Consider the following 13,528-nt stretch of genomic DNA (forward strand, 5'->3'; position numbering starts at 1 on the left):
ATGCCGTATGGAGCACAGCAGACCGTTTCAGTTCATAATTACAGCATTCATTGTCCAACTGAACTAAATGTTTTTTATTTCATTCAAAAAACTAAACTCCAAACGGGGGCGGTGCCACGTGGGAAAGTAATGTATTGTGTATGGCTGACTACCCCGCCGTGGGCAAATAATGCATCAAGCTACAACAACCGCAACAAGCCTAGCAGTCAGCCTTTAAATCTACTCCTTTGTTGATAAGCGCTTCTCATTACAAGTTTGAAAAAATGGTTAGTTGGCACATGTTCCCAAATCCATGTTAAAGTGGCCTAAACTCAGAGCAGAGATGGAGTTTGTGTAGATCAGCATTTGTGAACCGAACCACTGAGACGCTGCAAACACCGGTGGATAAAGAGCTGCTCAAACAAAGTTTGCAGTCCACTAACAACTGTAAATAGCTTACAATTATATCTGAATCGGAAAGTAATCAGTTTATTATAGAATTAGTAGATCTATTCATGGAAAGTAGTGTGCTTTAGTGGTCAGTCAACAAATGCTGTCAAAATCATCTTCTTTTCCTCTTCTACAGGGTTCTTGCCTGGCTACCTCCTACCCGCATACGAGGAAGTCGAAAACAGACCTCCGACGCCCCCGCCTCCATACAGTGCCTCTCAGCCAGCCCAGTCCACCAACTCAGACCCCCTGTGCTCTGAACAACCAGATGAGCACTGTCCTCCATTGCAGTGCAGCCCCACTGCCCCGCCTGTATCTGAGAACTGTTCCCCGGGACCCTGCGTAGAGCAGCCACATTCTCCCACCACACACCTTCCTGCCAGAAACGCCCACAAGCCACAGTACCTCAGCCTAGAGGAGGACAGGCAGCTCCAGCAGGTGGCGTGCGCTACCTCACACAGCCCAGTCAAACAGGGCAGCTCCAGCGAGGACCTGACCGAACCCGGAGAAGACTGTTCTCCCGAAAGCAAAGACAAGACTCCAGAGCGCCACCGGCGCTTTACGGGCGACTCTGGGATTGAGGTATGCGTGTGCAGCCAGGGGAAAGACGGAGAGGAAGAGGAGGAGATGAAAGAGCTTGTGGGGCATATGGATGGAGGGGAGCTCGAGGAGCAGGACTTCTGTGATAGCTGCAACCCCCGCGGCAGCAGCCCTCCTCTGGGTCCCGGGGATGAGGAGCAGGGCCTGGCTGCCTCAGACATGCCTCTGGAGCACAGAGAGCCTCAGCGACCTCCAGTCTGCCTCCATCTGCACACTATCAACGAACAGGACGGTCCACATCACGGCAACAACACGGACCCCCAGAGTTGAGCACAACCTGTTCCAGCAGAGACTTACTTAGACTGCTGTCTCCCTTTACTTTCTTGAGATACATCAGTTTGTACTGTCAGCTATGTCACTTTGGGTGTACTTCTCGTGTGTGTGTGTGTGTGCGCGTGTGCGTGTGTGCATGCAAGAGAGAGTTTTAAAAGTACGTTAATGTAAGAGTTCTCACGGTTTTATGGATTAATAGGGTAATCTATTAAAGACGTTAATAGGTCTGTTGCCTCACAGAGAGGTCGCGATCAAAACCACAGGGGAAATTCTCCCGTTTATAGCCTTATCGAGCTCTGGGTGACATGCCTGTAGATTTAAGGCTTTTTGGGGGCTGATTGCCTCCTGAGATGAAGCTGGCACTCAAGGTCTGGGGATATTGATTCGTGCTGGTTTTTGCTCCTTTAATATTCTTTTGAAATACTTAAAGGGATGGGTTACCCTAAAATGGAAGTTCTGTCATTAGTTACTTTCATCTTTGAAACAAATGAAGATATTTTTAATTAAGCCTGAGAGATTTCACCAAACAGCATTCCTCCAAAACCATGATGCTTTAAAAAGTTATTAAAATTATAGATCCATATGCACATACATGGAGCACATCAAATATGGTAAACAGAAGCTGAAATGTACTTGCTTGATATGTGACAACCGATCTTACTTGCCTTCAGCAAGAACCAATGAGGCTTCTTATGTGTCAAGCAAGTACACTTGACCTTCTGTTACTGTATGTTCGTTGATTAATGTTTATATGTGAATAAAAGCCTAAATTAGATCTGTTAATCATATTAAATGATGGTGTCTCTTCAGAAGACTTGGATTAAACTGCTTGATTCATATGGATTTATTTTACTATCCCTTTATGAACCTAAGAATAATCATAACATTTTAGGGGGAATGGAGGTGGAATTTCAGTGGAGGGACTGACAATTTTCAGATTTCATTCATCTTAATTTGTTTATATTGTAAAGACTATATTCTGCACAAAAAATGGAAAAGACAGCCACTGAGCAGTCTGCTAACACTTCAGAGCTTTAATATTAGTTTTTTTGTCTATTACGTGTCCTTTAAAAAAAAAAAGTTTTTATCTGGAGTATCTGCATGATGCTATTCAGAAAAATGAAGGAAAATAATTATCTTTTTTTTTGTCTTTTTGTAACAATAAGTGAACATGTTCCCTTCTTAGCAGGGTATGGTTGCCATTTTGTTTCATCATTGTATGACATGGTCTCGGGCTCTATCCAATATTTTGCATAATTATTTGCAGAATAATAGATCCACAAACAAAAACTGACTTCATCCACATACTATATAGTTATACATTTTTAAGTTCATTATGCAAAGACACTTCAAATGAAGGCTGAAAATACCTTTGTATATAGATTGAACCCAGCTTGTACATTTACAATAGGTGCCTTTGTTGATTCAAGTAGTTTTCATATGCCTTAAAGAGAACAGTATGCGTGTGTCATAGAATTTCTGCATAAAATAATTAAGGGCCAGTATGAGTGAACCTTTTGGTCAATGGTAACTTGTTTGAAAGGATCACTTGATAAGCCTTCCATAGATATGTTTGTTTTTTGCCTTCATTTTTTTTCTTCTGTATTCTCCTATAGTGCTTTAAAATTGTTTTTGTATCCTAACACTGTAAGGGAACTCTTGCACCACTAACAGTAACTTATGTATAGGCCTTATTACATCAAATAATCTTTTAATGTGGGTTTTATTGTAGCAGATCAGGTAATGTTACTGTCATGCTAGTGTAGCACTTATGTCGGGTTCATGATGAGATTGAGATTTGTTTTTCTGTGGCGGTGAGACTGTCCGAAAGCTGCTCCACTGCATTCCCGTGTGTGTGTGTGTGTGTCATAGTGGATTCCTTTAAGTGGATCGTTCTTCAGGCCACTGTGTTTGTTTGACCTTTGGTTTGGATTAGCAGTTAGGCGTCCTTTAATAGAGTCTTAGCTTGGGCACAGATGGCTTTTCGGCCCTGTTGTAAATGGTGGCTAATTTTCTTTAAAACGAGATGTGGCTGATAAATTATGTTCCTAGTTTGTTAGCTGGAAAAACTGGTTTTGGGAGGCAGATTCCAACACAGACATGATGCCTTCAAAAACATTTATGTAGCGGTAATCCAAAAATTGAGTGTTTTGAACTATTTAGACCAGTTATATCATTATCGTTAAAGCTTTTATCAAAATATTTGACCGATTAAGCATAATCTTGATGTTATGAAGTCAGTTTAGTGAGGATTTCAAGTCATCTGTTGTGGCGACGATGCTCATGTCGTTCTTTCTGTAGCTTTAGTCTCCATTGTTTTTTCTCGTCCTTTGATGTTTGAGACCAAAGGTATATGAATAAAAGTGGAAATCTGAGTTACTATGTTGGATAGCTCACTGTGAATGAGATGTTCATTTTGCCTAAATAAGTTGTCATTGCACTGTTTTGACACTGAGCGGTGAGTGTGTGAGTGCTTGAAGGTGACGAAGGCTTTGCAAGCCAGTTGGTTTTTTTTTTTTTCTTAAGCTTTGATTTAAGCCTGGTACTGCGTTTTAGTTTTGTATCTGTAGTCACTTTCTTTTTATATAAAACTGTATTTTCTGCATTTTATAAGAAGACTCAACCAAATTAAAGAGTATCAAAGAATGTTACATATAAATAAAAAAAAGTTATTAAAGCCAATGAATTTCGGTGAGTTATTTAGTTTTTATTTACTTCATTGCGTAAGTATTTTTACCATTTATTTTTCCCCATAGGAATTAAAAAAAAAACTTTGTTAAAGAGTTATAAACCACAAACCAAGCCAACCAGCTACAAGGTGAATCACAACATTACAAACTTTGATTTGATGCAAAAAAGTATTTGAAAATTGGACAAAAATACAAAAGGTACAAGACTCATTATACTTCACTTTAATGGGGGAAAGTATAAACTGCATAATTAAAATAAAAATGGTGGATAAATGTAAAATGTTGTTTGATGTTTATAGAAACAATGCATACACACACATACAGTATACACACACATACAACTATTTAAGTAGGAGTGTAGGGAGATTTGTCATTTTCTGGTGTAGCTTTCTTTGCAGAATCATGGGTAATGTAGTTTTCCACCAGGACTTAACACCATTAAATACGATTATTTTTAAAAAGTTGATATAATGTTGATTGATGACTTGAACGAAAAACATATACCATTGCAGGATATACACAACTCACAGTAGGTCTGTGTTTAAAAGTTTTTAAGTTCGTGTTAAAAAACAATTCTGCTTTGGAGAAAATGAATGGGATTTTTACTTCCAGAACCCATCTGCTGCACTTTATTCAATTACTGCTGAAGTATTCATATCGTCTCAAGATATGCTTATTATTTGTGCTTGATTTGTGATATTGGATAGTAGGCTTCATACAAATTAAGACTTTTTTTTTTTTTTTTACTAATGTCTCAGTAGAAAATACATAAATTTACTCAGCAGTGCTGCATTAGTGGGGATTTTTCCCAGTCTGCTCTGTCATTGCTCTCAGTTTAGCAATGACCTTGTATTTCTCTGGTTGAAGAACCACACCAAACTTGCCCTGGAGGTCGGGCAGAGGCTTGCCAGCGGGCATCTCTAGCGTGAACCTTTGCAAAATCCATGACAGGAAGAGGAAGAGTTCCATCTTTGCCAGGGCCTCACCGAGACAAACGCGTACTCCTGCGCCGAATGGCAGGTAGCTGGCCGATGGGCAGCCCAAACCATCACCCTCCTCGTTCAGAAATCGTCCTGTCAGAAGATGCACTGTTTTGGTAACTTTCACAGAAACACACGACTTTTAGATGTCATTGCAGATTCTCACCTGGGTCAAATAGCTCAGGATTCTTCCATTCCTTCTCATCATGATGTAAAGACCACAGATTAATAATGACTCGGGTCCCTTTCTGCACAGTGTATTCTCCCACACTACAAGAGAGCAGAGAAGAAATCAGGACTTAAAGTAAGTATTTCATGTGAACAGTTTTTCTATTCATTTTCAATATAGGGTTCAATACATTTAAAAGCATGGGTGTTTCAAACAATGATCATTAAATAAACATCAAAAATAAATATTAAATTTTATATATATATATATATATATATATATATATATATATATATATTACAATTACAATTGTAATCGAAATTATTCAACCTCCATTGCAAATAAGTTTTATTGGCAAAATGTACAGACTTTCAGCTGTTTGCAATGAAAAAAATCAAACAAAAGTAATTGAAATAGCTCAACACAACCAATGTTTCAAGTGGTTTCCCTAAATTCATGTCTTCATGTCAAGAAACATGTCTTATTATCAGCGTTGGAAAACTTAATACTTAATTTCTCAGGATTCTTTTAACTTTCTATTCATCAAAGTTTTTTTGAAATAGAAATCTTTTGTAACATTATACATGTCTTTTCTGTCACTTTAGATCAATTAAATGCATTCTTTCTGAATAAAAGTATTATTATTATTATTATTATTACTATTAAATCTTACTGTTATTACCTGGAGTCTTGGAGTGCCACATGAGGGATGAGGAGTGGGGAGACGGGTCGGATCCTCAGGACTTCTCTTATAGTGGCCTCTAGATAAGGCAAATTCCCTCTATCACTGAGCTGAGGGTGTCTGTCTTTTCCAATCTTATTGTCTAGCTCCTCCTGAATCTTTCTCTGCACCTAATGTCAAATGCAATGTTTCATTACAAGAAAATATGAATTAATTCAGTACAGCCAGAGCCAGTTCAGCTGTGAGCAGCTTTATTTACCTGTGGATAATGGACAAGGTAAGCTATTGACCATTTCAGTACAGTGCTCGTGGTTTCCACCCCTGCCCCGAAGATGTCCCCTACAGTCATGAGCAGGTGGTCTTCAGTTAAACCAACATCCTGAGAGCTGGTGTTGTTATTCTCTGAACTGCGCTTGGCCCTCAGAAGTGCGTCCAAGAGGTCCCGCTGGACGTTATCACTGTAATCAACCTGTAGAGGGAGACAAATCCCACGGAATTGAGCGAGGCTTTTTCTCTAAATAGACTTGAATGAAAATTGCTGTTTGTCGAGTCTGCAGCAGTATTCATCTAAAACTGTCTTATAATTATTATTCATGCAGCTTTTATGATATCATGTTAGTTACAGACTACACAGAATACTTATTTTATTAATTTTTACCTTGTGTTCTTCATATTTCTTTTGAAGCAAATTGTCTCTGATGGAAACACACTGTCTTAAGATTCTGAGTTCTTTATTTGGGAATATCTTGAAGGAAGGAATACATAGTTTTGATTTTTAGTTAACAAATCAGTTGCAACATCAGAGTGTCATAACTTTAACATGCACACTACAGTTCAAAAGTCTGGGGTCAGTAAGTGAAATTAATTATTAATCATTCAATTATTACAAAATAATAATTTCAAATAAATGCTGTTCATTTAAACTTTCTACACTCTTAAAAATAAAGGTTCTTTATTAGCATTGATGGTTCCATGAAAAACCTTTTAAACCCATCCCATTCCACAAAAGGTTCTTTATAGTGGAGTATGATTAGTTCTATTAAAATTATATAAATGTTATTCTATTATATTAAAATGTTCTTTACACTAAGAAAAACATGGTTCTTTTTATAATAACTTTTGTTTGGGGAACCCAAAATGGTATTCAATGGCATCGCTGTGAAAACCCTCCTTCCTTATTCCCACAAAAATATTAAACAGAACAACGGTTTTCAACATAATAATAAGAAAGGTTTCTTGAGCAGCAAATCTGCACATTAGAATGATTTCTGAAGGATCATGTGACACTGAAGATTGGAGTAATGATGCTGAAAATACTTTGCCATCTCAGGAGTAAATCAACCTATATTTAATTATATTAAAAATATATAACAGTTTTTTAAAAGTGTAATAATACTTCATAATATTACTGTTTTCCATTTGATCAAATAAATGCAGCCTTCACGAGTATAAAAGACTTATTTAGAAACATTAGAAAATCTTTTCCGACCCCAAACTTTGGCACTGTAGTGTAAACTGATAATTATTTTAGCTATAAGACACATATTGAATTAAATCTCACCTGCAACCATGGGAAAATATCCACCAAGCTGTCCTTAGCAACTGTATCCACGATACCCTGGCTGTACTGGAGCATGGACTCAAACTCAGCATCTCCACGTTTGTATGAGGAGTTGAAACACAAAGCACACACCACGTTTGTGACGGCACGCGTAAGCTCTGGTGCCAGATCCACAGCGCTGTTCTGGGTTTCAGTCAACACTTCACACATAGAGCTCGCCTCCCTGCAAACTTTAGAAGAACGTAAGAAGAATATGTCAAATACATATTTTATGCCTTCTTTACATATTTGTATAATATCATTCATGTCTGCATGCTGTGTAGCTGCAGTGATACTCACTTATCTTCTCAATAGAAACTGAACCTTCACCAAACATACAAAGAGCTCCATGCACCATTTTCCGATGGAACTTCCATGTGGAACTGTAGTCACCAAATGCTATATCTTTCCCATTTCGAGTTAACAAGTCTGTTGTAACCTATGAGACAATTATAAAAAAAACTAATCTTATTACACTGTAAAAAATTTTTTTTTAAAGTTTAGTCAACTTGAAATGTGAAGTTGTACTAAGTGACAACTTTGATATTTGAGTTGACTAAACTTAAAATGTTAAGGCAGCATGAACACTAACTTTTTAAGTGGACACAACACATTTCAGTTGCTGATGAAAGTGATTTAAAGCAGTTTACTTACAGTTCGTGGCCTCCCTGCAAATATTTTTCCTTTTTTGATCAGGACCTCTTTTGCATGATGGTGGTTGTTCACGATAAGGATTTTATGGGAGCCCATCATGAGGGAATAAATATTCCCGTATTTCTTCTGCAGTTGTTGAAAGAAGATGTGTGGTGGACTGTCGCTCACAAGGCTGAGGAGACTCCCAATGATGGGCAGCGAGGGGAGGCTTGGAGGAGATCTGTTCCCTGGCACAAATCCATTCATCTTCCTTTTGAGATACAGCGCAGCCAGAGTTACTGCAGATAACAGACATGAACAGAGAAGCCATGGCAGGATGAGTGGTTCAGACATTGTCAGTATACATTCAACCAAGTGTCCACCAGCTCTACATCCAAAACAGCACTGCCCGTGTGTGCAAGCCGAAGGAGACTTTTATGCAAAATCTTCAATGCCACCTCCTTGACCCTGAAATAGTTTAGCTTCATCTATCTAAGTGTCATCAGGGCTGTTTTCAACAAAGCTGCTGATTGGATCCCCATATTCAAAGATGCATACAAGTGCACAGCTGATATTTTACTCTTTAATAGGTAATTTTCCTGCAATTTAACCTTTCTATTAAACTTTTAGCTTAACTTTGTGAATTATATTTATATTAGCTTGCCAAATGCATGGCCAGCAATTACTACTGCATTATTTGATAGCCTGTGCATTTGATAGCCTAATGTCACTTTCCACAATATACAAAATCTTGAACAAATCTTTTATTTTTATTTTTATTTTTTTATATAAATGGTCAAGGAAGGAGGTGGTTAAACTTTAGAAAATTAGCATAGGTGAAACTAAACTTTATATGGACTTGTCTTGAAGATGTCTCGTTTTCTGTTCATTTTCTATAGGGTTTTTTTCAATAACATTATGACAATAACATTAAATAAGCCTTAAAATTAACTAAATGAGTAACTAAAAAAATAAAAATAAAAATAAATAAATATATATATATATAGTCTATTGTTGGTTAATAAACGTAATATGAATCAATAATAAAATCTTTAAATAATATTTTTTTCCTTACAATAACTCGAGTAACAGTTGACAGGATGTTTTTAAATTTGCTATACGTCTAATGCTAGATTATTTTTTTATGTTAAATAATTGATTATACTTGATTAGTTTCACAACACAAAAATAAATGTGCCAACTTTACTCGACTTAATCGGAAGAGCTCTCTTTTTAGATATAATTTTTATAATAACTAAAAAACCTATCCTCTCGACAGTGTCGTCAAAGACTGTCATTCGCGTTCACATTTTAAAAATTGTCCCTCTCCAGGACCCGTAGTAAACAGTGATGGCTTCCGCCGAGACACAGTCGCGTTTCGGTCAATCTGTAAAAGGTTTATTGTCTGATAAAGTCACTTCTTGCAGTGGAGATGTGATCGCTCTAACCCGTCAAGTGTTGAAAGGATCCCGGAGCCAAGAAGTAAATATACGAAACGTTTTCTAACGCGATATTGTTTCTGTAACTGTTTCCCTCTTGTAACGTTAGCAAATAAACATCGGAGGCAAGCTTCAACTTATTACGCTGCCTAGACAACATTTTTGGATAGCATAGGCCCAAATATTTGGTGTCATATGATGTTCAGACATGCTGTCTAGACTCTGGGTTTTAGGACGCAGCTTGACAAGGCTTCATATGAATGCAATTCATATTAATATTCATATTTGCATTGGTCCCTTCTACTTTACAGCTTCTCAGTCAGGCAGCGAGAAATATGGTAATTCAAGAAGATGCCATTCTGCATTCTGAAGATGTATGTGATATAAAAGCTTTATTATTATATTATTAATATTTGTTAATTGTCGTTAGCCTATTTCATCTTTAGTAAAGCAGATTTAACTTCTTCTTACAGAGTCTACGGAAAATGTCTATTATAACGACCCACTTGCAATATCAGTAAGTATATGTGTGTATTGCATACTGCATTTATCTTCATTATCATCTTGTGCACTACCAGTCAAAGGTTTGGACACACTCATGTATCTTGTGATATTTTGTTTTTAAACACCTTTAGATCCTAAGGCTGTAAATCAGTAAAATAATTGTATTCGTTTTGTAAACGGTGTAAAACTAGTAAACAATGGCATCAGTATGAATTTTGTTACACAATAAAGTTAACCTTTTTTTGTCTCAATGTAAGTCCCAAAATAAATTCCTAAATATAAGAGAGAGTCTGTCTAATATATTTATTTACCTTTTAAATCCAGGCAAGAAGCCATTCAAAAGAAGTAAGTCATAATATTTAGCTTACATAATTAAAATCTATACAAAATTACTTTTAATAACTCATAATCTTTAATGTCTTTCACAGTGTAGAACACTCCAAAAACCTGCAGGACCAGCTAAGACACTTGATGAAATAATGGAGCTCTTCTAACATTAAGCTGTGGATATAGCCTAAAGTCTGGTCTTTCATTTAAATTTTTTTTTTAACAGTAGATCACATCATTATTTGAGACTGCAGATGATGGCTCATTTCATAGCAGATTGCTCTTTTAGAAAATGCATAGGTCATCATCCTCTTCTTTTTTATGGCCTGCTTCTAGATGCTCATGCAAAACATGCATAAGACCTTCAAGTGAAGGATTTTCTGTGAAAGACTATTTCCAGTATTCATATTTGTCTTTTTGATGAAATGATACAATGTCCAAACAGGTTGCACTGTTTTTGTCTCAACTTTTAAGCATACATTTGTGTAAGAACATTTGCTTTTAGACTTTTAGATCTTGGAATTCATTGTACACCAACTGTACAAATTGTATTTTCTAGTTAATTTATTTGTTATTGTTGCGCTATATTTGAATATATTGTATTAAATGGCACAAATAATTGTTTCTGCACATTTTTTACTTTGTTAATTATTTATTGTGTGTAAGCTTTGAGCAACTTTATGTGGAAAGCTATGGCAAATGGATGAAATGTGTCCTTTGTTGAAAGTCCAACACGGGGGTAAATGATAACGTTTATCCCACATGCAATATCAGCAGCTCCTCTGCAAGGGCAAGCAGATGGATGTCCATGACCTAGAGCGAGGCCTTGGGCATAACTATCTACTTCAACAAAGTTTTGACTCTTATTTGCAAGACTTGACTATATATTTCAGTCAAAATATAAGTGAGGGTCAAAAACAATTCTGAATTCAAAATTGTAACACATTGTATTGTAACCATTGGATTTATAATATGTTGACTGTTACATAACTTTTTAATAAAACGAATAATTCAAGAAAATTATTTTAAAAAAAACTTTCAAAAGTGTTGAGAAAAAAAACTGTTGGTCATGCAATATCAACAGTTATAATAAATTCAAGTTCATTTTAAGTCCTTGTTAGATGCTTTTGCACTTTGCACATCTGCCCATTCATACTCACAGGATCAGGCGACCTTGAATTGGAAAGAATGTTTTGTACCTCCCATAGTTCAACTTATCAGTAACCAAGGTCTATATTAATGTAGTCTTGCCACCTGCCAAGAGCTTGTGTAAAAGCAAGTTTTGATTTAGTCATTACTATTAAAATGAGTTTTTCAATAGGATAATGTCTTTTGACCTTATATATAGGCTTACAAACTATTCTTTACTTTGATTTATGTGGAATGTGCATAGAAATCGCTTAGAGCAACATTGAGTGCTTTTTCACACAATGATAATTGCCCATTTAAGAATATTTCCATATTCGTTTTATCTTTACACCAGTTTTCATTCTAAATATGACACTGTATAGTAAAGCAAACTAGAAATATTTACAGAGCTAAGCATGGTTGTATTCGTGTTGTGCCCTTCAAATCTGCAACATCCTCTTGCACATTTTACGTTGCTCAGTTTGACTGTCATAATAATTTATGTTCAGGTGGTACTGATTTTGAAAAAGGAAGTCGATTAGTCAATATGCGTTATTGTTAGGGTTTTGGCTCCCTCTATAGGAAAAACGGCAACCAAACACATTATTAAAGAGCAAATAAATAGTTGGGGGAGATTACGTTTGCAGGCTTTAGTGACTACAAGGATGCAATGATGGCCCTATCATAAATTAAGGTAATAGGTTATTATATAGTTTTTTTAAAATATTTTATAGTCTATATATATTAATTTGTACATATTCAATATCTTCATAAACAAACAGTTTTCCAACACAATGTTGCCCAGAACAGGAAAGAGCAAGAAATGCGCACTGAACTCTCAAACGTAATGTGTATTTGCATGAGCCTACATACATTTAGCAGTTTTACATTTGTAGCCTACTGTTTTAGGGTTCAGTTTTGTCATAATTGAAAGGGTTTCCATATACATCTTGAGATTACAAAGACGTTTTGTGCTATTTCATTTTGTGAATAAACTTATTAATAAAAAAATGACAAAAGGATATCCGCATACGAGAAATAAGCCAAAAAGCATAGGCCTACACCTGTGTTCATTTGGAGGCTTATTACCGTAATCATTATAATACACCGGACACTGTCTTTACCACCATATATGGAAACAAAATACAATTAGTTATAACTAAACTGGGTTTTGTTATAATGTATGTATTATTGTATTTTGTTTACCTATATGGTGTCCGGTGTATTATAATGATTTCGGTAGAAAATGAGCGCAGGTGTATGCTTGGAAACACATGGCACCGATGAAGGGTTGAGCCCGAAAACATTTGCGCACCTTGCACTTTTGGACTTTATTTGTGGCCTCTGGACAATAAATGTACATGAGCTTTTGGCCTATTTCTCGTGTGCGGATCTCCTTTGGTCATTTTATTTTATGTTCTACATCTAAGGAATTATTTTCATTAATTTGTTTTGGACTAGTGTCTGGTTTCCGTTATGTGAATAAACTTATTAAAATACTTTCAATGTAATATATTTTTTTTTTTTTGAAACATAACAAACTACAAACTGTTTGCTTTGGAATGTGGCATAATGAACGCACGAAGAAGGCGTTTCGAGTTTGTTTACCTTACCACGCGCTTACAAGCAAATATAAGGAGAATATTTTTAATTTGTTAATTTATTGTATATTTCCTCATGTATGATTTACACTAGTAAAGCCATCAAACATTTTTTTTCTCTTCTCTCTCTCTCTTTCTTTTTTCAGAATTAACCCCGAAATTTCAGTACGTTAATGCGATGTTTTGGCCAGTATTTTAAATGGTGAGATACAGTTGGCCGTCGGCGACCACACCCACCTTTTAGGTACTGCTCATTTTACCCGCTGATTGGTCTTTGGAAACACCCACTACCGGGTTTAAGGCCGATAGCACCGCCTCTCCTCCGACATCTCGCGCGATGTCATTGGATGCACCCGGGCTAAATTTGCATACGCTACCGGGTTGGTCAAAACGAACGTCCGTCATTAGGCATCTGTACTCACAGCAGTTTACATAGAGCGTGTTGGTATGTCATCGTGGTGCAGAGAGGCAGC

At 36.4% G+C, this 13,528-nt stretch overlaps 3 protein-coding genes across 3 annotated transcripts in view; 2 read left to right on the forward strand and 1 right to left on the reverse strand.

Moving 5' to 3' along the window:
* LOC307011070 (F-box/WD repeat-containing protein 4-like) overlaps nucleotides 1-3,982 on the forward strand; it is a 44,593-nt gene extending 40,611 nt beyond the window's left edge. The window contains exon 11 of the mRNA XM_079636385.1: nucleotides 566-3,982. Within this exon, the coding sequence (XP_079492511.1) occupies nucleotides 566-1,299 (734 nt within the window). The 3' untranslated portion in view covers nucleotides 1,300-3,982. The remainder of the gene's footprint in view (nucleotides 1-565) is intronic.
* On the reverse strand, nucleotides 3,826-8,543 carry cyp17a1 (cytochrome P450, family 17, subfamily A, polypeptide 1). Its single transcript, XM_079636382.1, has 8 exons — nucleotides 8,078-8,543; nucleotides 7,724-7,862; nucleotides 7,385-7,614; nucleotides 6,482-6,568; nucleotides 6,083-6,292; nucleotides 5,824-5,993; nucleotides 5,139-5,242; nucleotides 3,826-5,065 (listed from the first exon to the last, which is right to left on the reverse strand). The coding sequence occupies exons 1-8, from the start codon at nucleotides 8,408-8,410 to the stop codon at nucleotides 4,785-4,787; spliced, it is 1,554 nt and encodes a 517-aa protein (XP_079492508.1). The 5' UTR covers nucleotides 8,411-8,543; the 3' UTR covers nucleotides 3,826-4,784.
* Nucleotides 8,544-9,341: 798 nt separating this feature from the next.
* borcs7 (BLOC-1 related complex subunit 7) lies at nucleotides 9,342-10,956 on the forward strand. Its single transcript, XM_079636384.1, has 5 exons — nucleotides 9,342-9,538; nucleotides 9,807-9,869; nucleotides 9,969-10,012; nucleotides 10,324-10,344; nucleotides 10,428-10,956. Exons 1-5 carry the CDS (start codon nucleotides 9,407-9,409, stop codon nucleotides 10,477-10,479), a joined length of 312 nt encoding a protein of 103 aa, XP_079492510.1. The 5' UTR covers nucleotides 9,342-9,406; the 3' UTR covers nucleotides 10,480-10,956.
* The last annotated feature ends 2,572 nt before the right edge of the window (nucleotides 10,957-13,528 follow it).

Source organism: Phoxinus phoxinus (genome assembly GCF_949152265.1).
Source record: "Phoxinus phoxinus genome assembly, chromosome: 14".
NCBI classification, from domain to species: domain Eukaryota; kingdom Metazoa; phylum Chordata; class Actinopteri; order Cypriniformes; family Leuciscidae; genus Phoxinus; species Phoxinus phoxinus.